At 41.9% G+C, this 13,123-nt stretch overlaps 1 protein-coding gene across 2 annotated transcripts in view; it reads right to left on the minus strand.

Annotated features, from left to right (window-relative positions):
- Smpx (small muscle protein X-linked) overlaps window positions 1-13,123 on the minus strand; it is a 47,943-nt gene that overhangs the window by 13,220 nt on the left and 21,600 nt on the right. For both annotated transcript variants that reach the window (XM_048440725.2, XM_048440724.2), the window contains exon 4: window positions 12,253-12,403. In XM_048440725.2, coding sequence (XP_048296682.1) covers window positions 12,269-12,403 — 135 coding nt within the window. In that variant the 3' untranslated portion in view covers window positions 12,253-12,268. The remainder of the gene's footprint in view (window positions 1-12,252; window positions 12,404-13,123) is intronic.

Below are 13,123 nucleotides of genomic sequence, written 5' to 3' on the forward strand. Positions count from 1 at the left end.
TGGTCACTAGAAATACTGTAACAAGAATTTGAGATCCCTGCTTTACTGAATTTCAGTGAAGAAGTCTAACTATGCCTCTTACTACGTATTTGAATCTTGGCTATAAAAGTGGAGTGGGCCAGGCACGCTGCATGTCAGTGGCTCTCAAAGTAGAACCCCCAAACCACCAGCAGCAGTAACAGCGGCCACCATGAAAACTTGTCACAAAAACATTTTCTGGGACCCATTCCAGACCTACTGAATCAGGAATGTGGGAGGTTTAGCGTGGAAGTCTGAGACTCGGCAATCCCTCCAGATGATTTTAACATTAAATGTTGAGGGACTGTTTGGGGAAGGGAAGGAGCAGAGGGCATATGAGCAGAGGGCATATGTGGGAAGGGAGTAAGGAGAAAATGTGATTTAAGTACAACATTGAATATGTATGAAAATGTCATAATGAAACCCATGATTGTGTGTGCTAAGTAAAAAGAAAATAGTTTTTAATTGAAAATCATCATTCTCATCTAAGAGTTTTCTTCATACCCCAGTACCACTGCCAAGAATTCTGTCCTTAATGCTGCCATGGTCCCCATTCTCCTCAAGATCTCAGTTAAAAATAGGAAAAGGTTTGCTTCTTGAATTGGCAGGCCATCCATGCAAAGTCAGCCAGGAAGAATAACTACACTATTGGATTCTAGAATCTAACCCTGCAATGATCTCGGCAGGTTGGAAGTGTCTGCCAAAATTCACAGAGCTGTTTGGATTTTTATTGGAGACAGCTTTATATTTCATGTAACTCAAGTTTCTTGGCATTTTACCGCCTACGTGTGCAGGCGAGTTGTCAGTAGCGCGGCTGCGCTCTGAGCTCTGTGGCCCTAGAGCAAACCGTGATGAAGGCTGCAGAATTGCAGCAGATTATGCAAAGCTGACCTGTGGCTCAAGAGGTGAAGCCCTGGCAACTACGTCTTGATAGGTCAGAATTTGACTGCCTAGTGAGAAAGAGTGTTACCCAGGAGAGAAAACTGAGTGTGGCTCCAGCTAAAGAGATGACAGCCGCAGGATGTATGAAGGGCTTCCAGAAGCAATGTGATGTAGCTGCATTTGTCATTCCCATTGGTCTAGAACAGTGGTTCTCATCCTGTGGGTCATGAGCCCCCATTTGGAGGTGGTCAAATTGCACTTTCATGGGGGTCGCTAAGACCATCAGAAAGCACAAAATTACAGTTATGAAAATTACAGTTATGAAGTAGCAATAGAAATAATTTTATGGCTGGGGGTCACCACGACATGAGGGACTGTATTAAAGGGTCAAAGCATTAGGAAGGTTGAGAACCACCGGTCTAGAGCATTATCAACAATTTGGACTCATTTGGGCCATGAACTCCTCTTCCTGCCCACCAGGGGCTCCGAAACCAGCTGGGCTGGTGGAGTGGCGTGCTCCTGGCAGTGGAAGCAGGCCTATAATTGGCTCGTTATTGGATTGGATTTGGCACAAAATGACTTCCAGGCTCTCTGCTTCCTGACAGGTAATAAGAAGCAAGCTTTGTATATGATGCTGCAGGGAATCTAAGATACCTATCTTTGCTGCTGCTGCTGCTGCTGCTGCTGCTGCTGCTGCTGCTGCTGCTGCTGCTGCTGGAAAGCTTTACAGAAGAATTCACTTATCGAATGGTGATTTGGGGCATTTTGAAGTAAATCTTTCCCCCAGAGCTATTGTTTTCTACATAGTACTTCTGATTTTAAGACACTCACCTAATTTCCATAATCCTGGATGTTATGTGTGTGTGTGTGTGTGTGTGTGTGTGTGTGTGTATGTATGTGTGTGCGTGCACATGTGATGCTTTGGTGCTTGCTTGTGAGTAAATACTGTACTGAACTATGATGTTTTTACATTTATTTGTACAAATGCATGTGACTACAGCACAGCTCACATGTGGCCGTTCGAAAGCAGATTTAGGGACTTTGTTTTCTCCTTGTACCGTGTAGATCCTCAACTGAACTCAAGCTGCCATTCTTGGTGGCAAGCGTCTTTATCCACTGAGCCATCTCCCTAGCATGATTATAGCTATTCTTAATTTAAACATCAGGGTCTGCAGCCCAGTGGTGGGGCATTAGCATGTGCAAAGTCCTGGGTTTCATCACCAGTACTAGACCCAGGAAGCAAATAAACACTAAATATGGGTAGAAATGGATATGTACATTTCGTTTGAAATACATCTGTCATGACACATCATTATTGGTTAGAAAGGATTATTACCCCTATTGCATGGGGACCCAAAATAGATGTACTTCATAACCAGTCTTAAAATTCCCTTCCCCTGATGGGAAATGACAACACATCCCACAGTCCTCCACCCTGTGAAGTTGGAAGTCACATAAGAATGAATTGCAGATCTAATTCCTGTTTGACTGAGCTCACAGTGCTGATGAGCGGCTTGAAATGGAATGAACATGGAAATACTTCTGAATTCTCAAAATCTAGTCTGGAGGCTTGCTAACGTCTTTCCTACTGCTAGGTCCCAGTTAAAATATGAAGGGTTTTTTTCTACAACCCCCCCCTAAAAAAACCTCTTTTTCTTTATTGCCTGCTTATGATGCCCCTTTAAGCAGACATTTTGCAAAGTCTGTAGGTTTCCATACTATTTAGCACCTATATTTGTTAGCGACTGCCTGCCTGTCTCCCTTTACTGTAATGGAACTATCATTTAACTGCCAAATTAAGTAATGCAGAAAGAGAGAGGAAACCCTCCTGCAGGGTACTAATTGGGTGTGAGTGGGGCATAAGGTTAGGACAGGAGGTAATAAAGAAAACAACTGGGGTCTGTCTGGATGTTCAGACTGACATGGTTCTCATTTTATTCCCAGGACCAGACTGTGTAGTACACAGTCTTTGCATGAGAGATTACTCTAATAGGTGAGATGCCTCTTTCTGTTCTTCTAGGCCTATCCGAAAAAGCGCAACAAAGAGTAAGTGAAACTCAGCAACTTTTCTTTGACATCAGAGAAACAGCAGCTCAGTCGCCAAATGTTCCTAGCACCGATTCTCTTTGGAGGAAAATCTAGAAATTACAGGCCATTTACTAGTTGAATACTGGGAGAAGAGGAGAAAAAAATCCCTTGAAGTTTCCACTAGAAAATGAAAGTGCTCTAAAGAAATCCTGGCAATGCTTTCTGGAGGAAAGGGCTTTGGAAGACGGCCACCAAGCAGCCTTTCAAAACTGGAGCTGCACTGCCTCCTCCAGGAAAAAGAGGACCCTTGCAGGCTGAAAATCAACTCCCGGACAACAGAAGCTCTGGCAGAACAAAGTAGGTGGTGCCTGCAATGCCGGTCCTCTGGGATGCTTAGGAGCCTCTGGGTGAGCTCAGATTAGTCACAGATAATTAGTGCTTTTTCATTTTCAGCACACTTTCTTCCCGATCGCTACAGAAATAGGCTGAGCTACTCTTTAGAGGGTATGTTATTTAAAAGCAAAACAAATCCCAGCTTTGGAAGCAAGAGACACAGTGCAGGGACAGCAAAAGGAAGCAATGTTTTCTCAGTGCTTGTTTGTCTTAGGTGGCCCACCTGAAACACCTCACTGGCCTTAGGTAGGGTTCCACCATGTGGATTCCTGTTCGTAGATTCACCTCAGACTGGTCACGGCATCACAATACAGCATACGTGGAAATGCAGCACACGCGTGCCCCATGCTTTCCAGAATACAGAGCAGCTAATGGCTTTGTGTAAGGTGGGAAAATCTGAGGCCTGCCCACACCATCTTGTGCCATCAAACTGACTGCTATCATTGTCCCCCACACACTGCTTTCTGACTCAGCTTCCAAACCTTGTTGCTTCATTTCTCCTGTGAGCAAATGTCCCTTCTCCCATCCGTCCCTAACTACTCCAAGTTCTTGCTATCTACTTCTAGTATATTCTTGCCTGACACAGTAAGTACACACATACCTTCATTTTTTTTTCCTGGTCAAGCGTAGTTTATAGTGATAACCTGCATTTTGAAGGAGAAAAGCTAATCCAGTTAGGATAAATTCTACCTAGCCCGTGTACAAAATGATTAAGAAATGAAAATGGAATCTAAGCCAGTGAATGTTTGAACCCTTGGCATTTAGTAACCGTGCTTGGCAAGTTTTCAGGCGCTGTCTCTGGAACTAAAGGCCGGGCATCTTTTGTACTATTTGAGACTCAGACAAGAGCTAGACAGGAAGAAGTGTAGTGTTTGCTTGCCCGGGGCTCAGTTCTCCCTGCTGCATTCAGGGCAGATTATCTGGCATGGGAGGAAGTACCACTGACCCTCTACCAGGAGGCCCCCAGTGACTTTCTGGCAATAGAGCATGCTTGCAGAAATGATGGTTTTTAGCAGTCAAGAGGAATTGTTCTGAACTGCCTCGGTGCCACCTGCCTAGATGAAAGAAACTCTAATTTGTCGACTGCTTAATAGAAAATTCACTCAGTGGGAAGCCAATTGACCATCCCCGCCTGGGATTAAACCAGCTACCACCTCACCATCTGCATAAAGCTATAAACCAGAGCATGTGGACTGAGGGGTTCACAGGCAGGGGACACTGGCAAGGGAGCATAAGTCAATCTACAGGTCTTGCTTTGCTCCTCGTGAATTCTCCTTCTCAACCGCCACAGCACGTGCGGGGAGTTGAAACGAGCAGCGTTGTCACGATGCAGCCAAGGCTGATTAGACAGCCCAGAATTCACTTTCCTAGTCTTCTGCGTGGGCTGCACACAGCGTGAGAGGGGATGAGAGAAAAGGCTTCATGGCTGGAAGACAGCTACAGTTGAGAACAACACAGCCCCCGCCTGACAAGCCCTTGCTTATACTGGGAGTAAAGGCCGGCACTGCAGAGGTCGGGATTTTCTCCTCAGCAGCTGTGTTGAGCCTAGTCAGGGACCACACCATGTCCCCGTGGTCATAATCTTATACTGCTCTGTCTCTTCTCCTCTCCCTGCACTTCCTTTCCTTCGCTTTCTTTATTTTCCAGTCTCCTCTCTTTCTTTCCTGCTTTCTCTCATGTTTTAGAGGCACTGACATTACATTTCCTTTTCCTAAGACCTTTAAGGGAGAGCAAATTCTCTGTGCTGCCATGCAACTTTTCACCTATTAACCAGTAAACCAGGCTACATGCTCTGACCCCCAGTACCCGATGGTCTCTGAGCCCAGGGAATCCTTTACAGTTACTGCGCGCTGACTGATTGAATGAATGAATGGGTGAACAGACAAGCGAAGAAACAAATAAGCTAGTATGAGAGTTGGGGCTCAGTACCCTCTTGGTGGGAGGGAGCAGTTCTGCTGTCGTGTAGCCTTTGCTCATTTCACTCTGAGCTGGCATAGTAAAATATTCAAAAGAACTATAGCTGACTAGAAGGACACTTTTTCCCAGAATGCAGCTGGTGGCCATGATGCAAAGGACTGGGTGGAGAGTATAGCAGATGCTGGCATGACTTACAAGCTGGGTGACTCTAGTACAACTGAATAACCTGAGTTTTGACTCTGCACAAATAAACTGGCCATCCCTTGCAGTCAAGACAAGAGGTAAATAAAATGCATGTGTGAGACACAGGATGCTTCATCAGCCATTCCCAAGCATATAATAAACGGGACTGCTCCTGGTGATGAGGAAACCATAATGCTGCTATTGACTACAGATATTTGTTACTAATACTTAACATTGATTTTTAAAAAGTTTGGAGAATTGCTGACATAAATACTATAACCCAGGTGGGTATATTACATATATTATAAATATTTAATTCCTAAATATATTATAAATATCTAATTTACTGATGGGTTAAAAAAAGTATATCTAAGTGTCTTATTTCCACAAATCTAATTATGTTTAAAACTATACATATTAGGTAGTTAATTCCTGTACTCTTTTTTATTGTCATCCTAATTTTTATAAAATACATTGAAAAGACTGCTTTGAATGGGAAGTTTGCTGGCTGTGACATTAACCTCTCAAGTAGAAAATTGGGTTTATTCTTTGCAAGCACTACTGACATTTGAGGCTGGATAATTCTTTGTTGTAGGGACTGTTCTGGACATTATGGGATGTTTAACAACATCCTTGTCTTCCTCCCCACCCTGCACATCAGTATGTCCAGATATTACCAAATGACCCCTAAAGGACCACCCACAAAACATACACACACACACACACACACACACACACACACACACACACACACACACACACACACCACTCCTGTATCCTAGGTTGTAAAGCACAACCTAGGACGGAGACAAGCATTCTACAATACTGATTGCCCTTTGGCCCAGGAAAAGTTATATGCCAGCTTACACAGATCTACAGACTCTGGTCCTGAGGCAACGGTTTCTATGCAGGTTGTAGACAGGTCCTAGCACAAAAGTTTTGCGAGACAACAAAACAAATGAATGAAATTCTGATGTGGTTCGGGACCTCTGAGGAAACTCTCCTTCTCCAAATGAAGAGTAGCAAAAGGAGAATTATAAATCAAAAGAGAGGCAGCTTCACTAAAGAGTTAAAAAAAAAACTTCTCCAGCCATTTCCTTTAGAGAGATAGAATAGAGACTATGTAATTGGGTCAAAGCAGAGAAGACATCAAAATTGAGGACAAAAAAGAAAAAAAAATGCCCAGCAAACTACAGAGACGACATTAAGGGAAGCTTTTAGGTTTTGTTTTCCCTTTTTTTAACATACAGTTCTACATAAATCAATAAATCAGTCCCCTGTTTTCTGGCAGAAGGACTAGGTTCTGAAATCATGATAAGTCAGACTATGAAAAATGAATCATGTTAGTCCTGGAGGCTGCAAAGCAACATGAAAACAATCACTCTTATGATAAACTGTATGGTGGGAAAAGCAATATGCAAAGCTAGAAAAGGGATGAATGATGGCATGTCAGGAAAAGGAGGCTGAAAGAACCCGTTCTTGCTGCATGAGTCATTGCCTAGTTCAGGCATTGCGCTTATATATACTTCTCTAGCAGCAGCCCCTATGCTTCAAAGCTACCACATGCAGGGTATACTGGTTTCCACTTATTATACAATTAACAAAAGAGGCATTTACCTCAACATTGCAAAGGTAGAAGGAAATAAGACCACATCTTTATGACCATATTGTTAGCAACTTGGCTATAAAGTACTCCCTATTTACATGTGGAGAGCGAGAGGAAAGAGATCCAAGTATCATACTAAGAGGGGCCATTGTTTTATGCAATTACCTTTTACTCCCCAGATTCTATTATTTCTGTAAGTTCTTGGGAGATGTTTGCTTTTTTTTTTAATTTGGTTGCTTGTTCTGGGTTTTAAGGCAGACTCACAGTCTTTAGCCCAAGGTAACCTGGAGATCACAATAATTCTGTCTCACAATCTCCCTAGTGTTGATATTATAGGCATGAGCCACCAGGCTTTGTTTTAGGGTCTACATAGATTTTTTAACCTATTATTCTTTGCATTTGACAGGCTTGTTTCCATTCACAAATTTATATTAATCACATTTTCCAAATACAGAGATATTATTGATTTGGTTGTTGATGTAAGACCTTCGTTTTTAACCATGTCTACATGGAAGCTCTCTCTGTAAGCTCTGATTTCACTGAATCCCAGACTTTGCAGTAAGTTGCAGATATTTTCCTTTAGTCTAAAAAGGCTTCTCATTTCTTTTGTGATATTTTTGTTGATCCATTAGTTATTTTGAAATATGTTTTAGAGTGCCACAATTTTGTGAATTTCTAAACTTGACTATTATTGAGGCATAATTTTAAGTAATTTGATCAATCATGAATGGCTTCAATCCTTCATTTATTAAGACTAGTTTTATGTTCAACAAAAAGGACATGGTAGACAATGTTCCTTGTGTACTCGAGAAGGATATATACTCTTTACTTGTTCAGTAGAGTGCTCTATGTGTTCCTATAAAGTTTAGTTGGTTTCTTTTGCTGTCCCCATCTTCTATTTCCTTTTACTCTTTTACTAAAAGGAGGATTTCTTTGAGGCAGGGTTTTACTCTGAAGCTGGCCTGGAGCTCACTGTGTAGTCCACACTGGCTTTGAATTCATGGCAATCTCCCTTCCTCGGCTTCCTTAATGCTGGGATTATAGACATGAGTTACCATTCCCACCTATTAATGCACATGGGAAATTTAAGTCCTCAGTTATTATGTTTATTAAATGTCTGTTGCTCTACTCAATTCTGTCAGCTTTGGCTCCATCCATCTTGGGGGTCTGTTGTTAAGTGCTAAGTGTACTTCTTATCATGTATGTGGGTCCATCAATTTCCCCTCCTGTCAACACTCTCACAATTAGCACTTGAATAAACAGGAGTGACAGTGATACAGAATGTTGAACATTTAAGAGTAATGAGTACCTTATGTTCTCCTTTTCGGGAGATGACATATCGCTCGATGGCTGGTTGGCAAATATGTCTTATCTAGACATAAATGTGCTTTTAAAACTAAAGCTAACAAGTTGCTTAAAATTAATTTTTCTTTGATTTTATATATTTTGTTATATATGTACATAGTGACTACATTTGCAGTCGGGCAGTGGTGGCGCACTCCTTTAATACCAGAACTCGGGAGGCAGAGGCAGGCGGATCTCTGTGAGTTTCAGGCCAGCCTGGTCTACAAAAGCTAGTTCCAGGACAAGGTCCAAGCTAAAGAGAAACCCTTCTCAAAACACACACACACACACACACACACACACACACACACACACACACACATATTTGCATTAGTAAAACTGAAAGTGTCTTCCTTAATTGGTAATTACAAATGGGATTAATTCTGCAAAAAATAACTTTCATATATATTACCAAAATCTGTGAAGTGAATTACTAACAATTACAAAAAGTTTTCATTTTTAAAAAGATTTATTTTTATTTTATAAATGTTTTGCCTGCATGTACATATGTGCACCATACACATGCCCAAGAAAGAGGGCAGAAGAGGGCCGCCCCTGGAACTGGAATTGCGGACCACTGTGAGCTGCTGTGTAGGTGTCGGGAGTTGAACCAAGGTCTTAGGCAGGAAGAGCAAATGCTCTTAACTACTGAGCCATCTCTCCAGCCCCGAGTTTACATTTTTAAAATGAAATGACGTGTGTAGTGATGAATGGATATACAAAGAAAATGTGACATATATACACAGTGGAATAGTATTTGGCCATAAAAAGTGAAAATCTATGTGATTTAAAGCAATATGGACGGAGATGAAGGACTTTATGTTAAGTGTTTTAAAAGCAAGGATATGGTTCTTACTCTTATGTGGAAATATTTGTTTCATAGAACTTGATCATAGAATAATGGTTGCCAGAGATTAGGGAGAGTAGGAGGAAGGTGGAATGGAGAAAGGTTATATAATAGATGACATAGCACAGTTATGTGAGAGTAATGGGTTCTGGCTTGATTCAGCACGGATGAATGACAACACTTCATAGCCTGGCAATGCTGCAGTAATGTGTTTAATCCCAGCACTTGGGAGGCAGAGACAGGCAGATCTCTGTATGTTCGAGGCCAGTCTGGTCTACAAAAGCTAGTTCCAGAACAAGTTCCACAGCTACACTGAAAAAACCCTGTCCCAAAACTCCCCCCCAAAAATAGATAAACTACAAAAATTTCCCAGAGTCCCTAGCTTAATATGTATAATAATGTGTGAAATCTGCCTGCCACAAAGCCTGTGGCAAGGCTGCCATGTTCACCACTAAGTAGCAGAATGCCTTCGATCTCAGAATAAGGTTTTCTCTCCAGAGCTTCATCAGTCCCAGTGTTTTCAATTGCTGCTATCTTGTTCATTTGCATAGTTGTAGAATTCTTAAAGTTTACCCCTCTTAATCATTTCTCTTCTTGTAATTGCTGTAGTATTTCCACCTTAATATTTCCATTGTTCCTCTCTAATGTTTTGTTAGCAGTGAGCTCTTTTACCACTGGGAAAATAAGAGATATTATAGACAAGTTGTAGAGTCTTCTTTTGTTCTGTTCTAAAAGTTTTTGCAGTACTGCCTTAAAGGAACTGTTTGGTCCTAACACACACACACACACACACACACACACACACACGCGCGCGCGCATGCACACGCACATAATAGAGAGAGACAGAGACAGAGAGACAGATATTCATGTTTAAACAGTTTTGGTTGGATGATAATAGAAAATATTACAAAAAGTTCATATCCCTTCTCTGGTCCTTCTCAGCAAGAAATTCTACAGTTTGCTCAAAAACTTATTTGAAGATTTCATGTCAGTTTGGCAACTCAAACAGAATTGAGCATGATACTCAGTCGTTAGTTTGTTCTACTATTTTATCACTAGCAAGTTGCAGTTTTCTGCCAGATTAATTCCCACTCAGGTAGTTTTGTTCCCATCCAAGTCCCTGAGCTTTATACTGTGACCATGGAATATAATCTCTTTCATTTTTACCCCTTCCTTCCATTTTGTAATTGGGCTAAAACACTACATGTTGTCATTTTACTTTAACTCAAAACAGATTCTAAGATGAGCATCATGGTATATTTCTCCTATCCCAGCACTTAATACAAAGAGGCGTGAGGATAGTGAGTTTGAGGCCAACCAAAGCAATATAGTGAGAATCTGACAAAAAAAAAAAAAAAGAGGAGAGGAGAGGAGGGGATGGATAGAGGCTGAGTGGCCAACTCCTTTCTTCCTTTAGGAAATCATTTTGGCCAAGCTAGTTTGAAAATATCTTTAGAAGGTCTATATAAGTTTGCCTTAAATGACATCAGTACAACCCACTGGACTGCCTCACAAACGTCCTGTTAGTGCTATCTATAAAGTCAATATATTCAACTCCAGTGCGAGGACAGTGTGTGCAATCAATTTGTATGGTGTGGTGAGATGTGGGACTTGAAGCAGTGTAACAAGTAGATAACTGGCAGAATCAGTCTCCCTAGGACTCACTCCATGAATGAAGGTCAGCTGGGCAGTGGTGGTGCACACCTTTAATCCCAGCACTCGGGAGGCAGAGGTAAGCGCATCTTTGTGAGTTTGAGGCCAGCCTGTTCTACAAGAGCTAGTCCCAGGACAGCTAGGGCTGTTACACAGAGAAACCCTGTCTCAAAAAGAAAATTGAAGGTGATAATTCAGTATTATGAAGCTTATAAAAACATATGAGCCAAGCATAGTGGCCCATGCCTCTAATTCCAGTACTAGAGAGACTGAGGTAGGAGGATTGCCATGAGTTTGGGGCTAGCCTAGGTTGCAGAGAGTTACAGCCCAACTTCAGCTATGAATTAAGACCCTGTCTTGGGGGGAAAAAAGTGGATATAATGTTCTTCACACAGTGGCAAGTGCCGAATATTACTGCCATCCATAAGTCTTGATTAAAGGGATGGACAAATGAATGAATGGACAAACAATGAGACAAAATGCCTATTGCATGTTCCCATGTAGATTTTCCTCCAGACTTGTGTTTAAGAGATGAAGAAGGTCGTGCTTGGTGGAGTTTAGTAATGCTGGTAACGAACAGATTTGCTCCTAGCTTCTCCTAGGAGAAAGAGCCATGACTTGGTGAACCCATGCTCTGTCTGTTGGCAGAATTTTCTATTCCAGTTAATAGGAGCCAGATCTGCAGACAGACAGTTGGTTGAGTTCTTACAAGGGGATCGTTACTGAACAATTAAAATGAAAATAAGTATTTTAAATGCCTTGTTGGAGCAGCCTGCACAGTTTTGAACCTACTCTTTTTCCATCTACACCCACACCTACTCTTTTTACATCAGACCCAGGGCTTCTTGGTCTGACTTGCACATATTCTGGTGATTTCTTTTCCTTTCTTTCTTTCTTTCTTTCTTTCTTTCTTTCTTTCTTTCTTTCTCTCTCTCTCTCTCTCTTTCTTTCTTTTCTTTCTTTCTTCCTCTCTCTCTCTCTCTCTCTCTCTCTCTCTCTCTCATTCTCTTTCTTTCTTGAGGCCCGAATGCACAGAGTGTTGCCTCCTCTCACTTCCAAATCTGCACAGCTACCTGTTTGTCAGATCCTCTTGCCAAAGCAATAGTTTATTGTTCTTTATGGTGTATAATAGGGAAATACATGTGCCACGACCTGTCCTCACCTAACTTCAACCTTCCCTAACTAGAAGAATGCTCAGAAAGGGACCAACGGGCCAACTGCGTCACTAGTTCTCCAAGCAGTTATGAAATAAGACAAACCCGAAGGTTTGGTTTTCCCTGCAAACCACACACAAAATGCTGTCTCCATTGAATGCTCCTGGTGGAGCCTCCTCCTCTTGATAATGGTCATTTCCAGACCAAGAGACTGGTTCTCCACTCACCTTTTCCCCCTTTGAACTACTGTTCCGTTTTGGGGACATATTTCAGTTCACTTTTAATATTCTGGATCTCCGATAGGTTGACAGCAGGTCCTGGGAGTTTCTTTGCTCCAGGAATTGGCTTCTTCTCTTCCTCCGAAGTGGGAGGAGCCCCCTGAAAAAAGGAAAGAAACCAAAAACCAGGATATTTCATCTCTCTGGCTCATGGCATAGAGAAGGAAAACAAATATCAAAAGAAAACGTCAGAGTGTGACTCTAGCATCAGGACTTTCTTCTGTACCTATTGTTCAGATAGCTTTAGAGTTTCAGCAAAATTCCCTGCAATTTGTACAGGACTGTAAAATAATGTAAGGGGAAAAGTACTTTCCACATGTCTTAGGACACATTAAGCAACAATTGAATGTCCGGTAACTAATAAACACTGCCAGCAGTTAGAAGGGGCTAGCGACTCTGATTTAGTATCATACCATCCTCAGACACCTGAAGGCAGAAATCTGTAAAATGTCAGTGCACAGTTAGCCCCAATTAGTCCCAGAGTCTGCAAAAATTTGCTCAGAGTATGGTGGCTGTCAGCCTTTTGTCCTATGGTTCCCTTAGGAAACCAGCTCAGAAGGACATAAGGAAGGAAAACATCTTTGAATATGGGAGGGAAGGTCAGAGGCCAACCTTTGCCTGCTGCTTTGAGTAGTTTCAATTCCATATCATCAAAGGAATCTCAGCTCTAGGGAGGGACACACAGCCTTTTCTGTTTGTGTGCGGCTCCTGGAGTACCTGAGCACAGAGGCTCGAATGTATACTGGATGATTTTTATTTAACTGGTTTATCCCATAATCAACCTACACCTCTATGTGCGTGCACCTAGCACATACAGAAA

Source organism: Myodes glareolus, chromosome X (assembly GCF_982192425.1).
Source record: "Myodes glareolus chromosome X, mMyoGla1.1, whole genome shotgun sequence".
Taxonomy (NCBI): Eukaryota; Metazoa; Chordata; class Mammalia; order Rodentia; family Cricetidae; genus Myodes; species Myodes glareolus.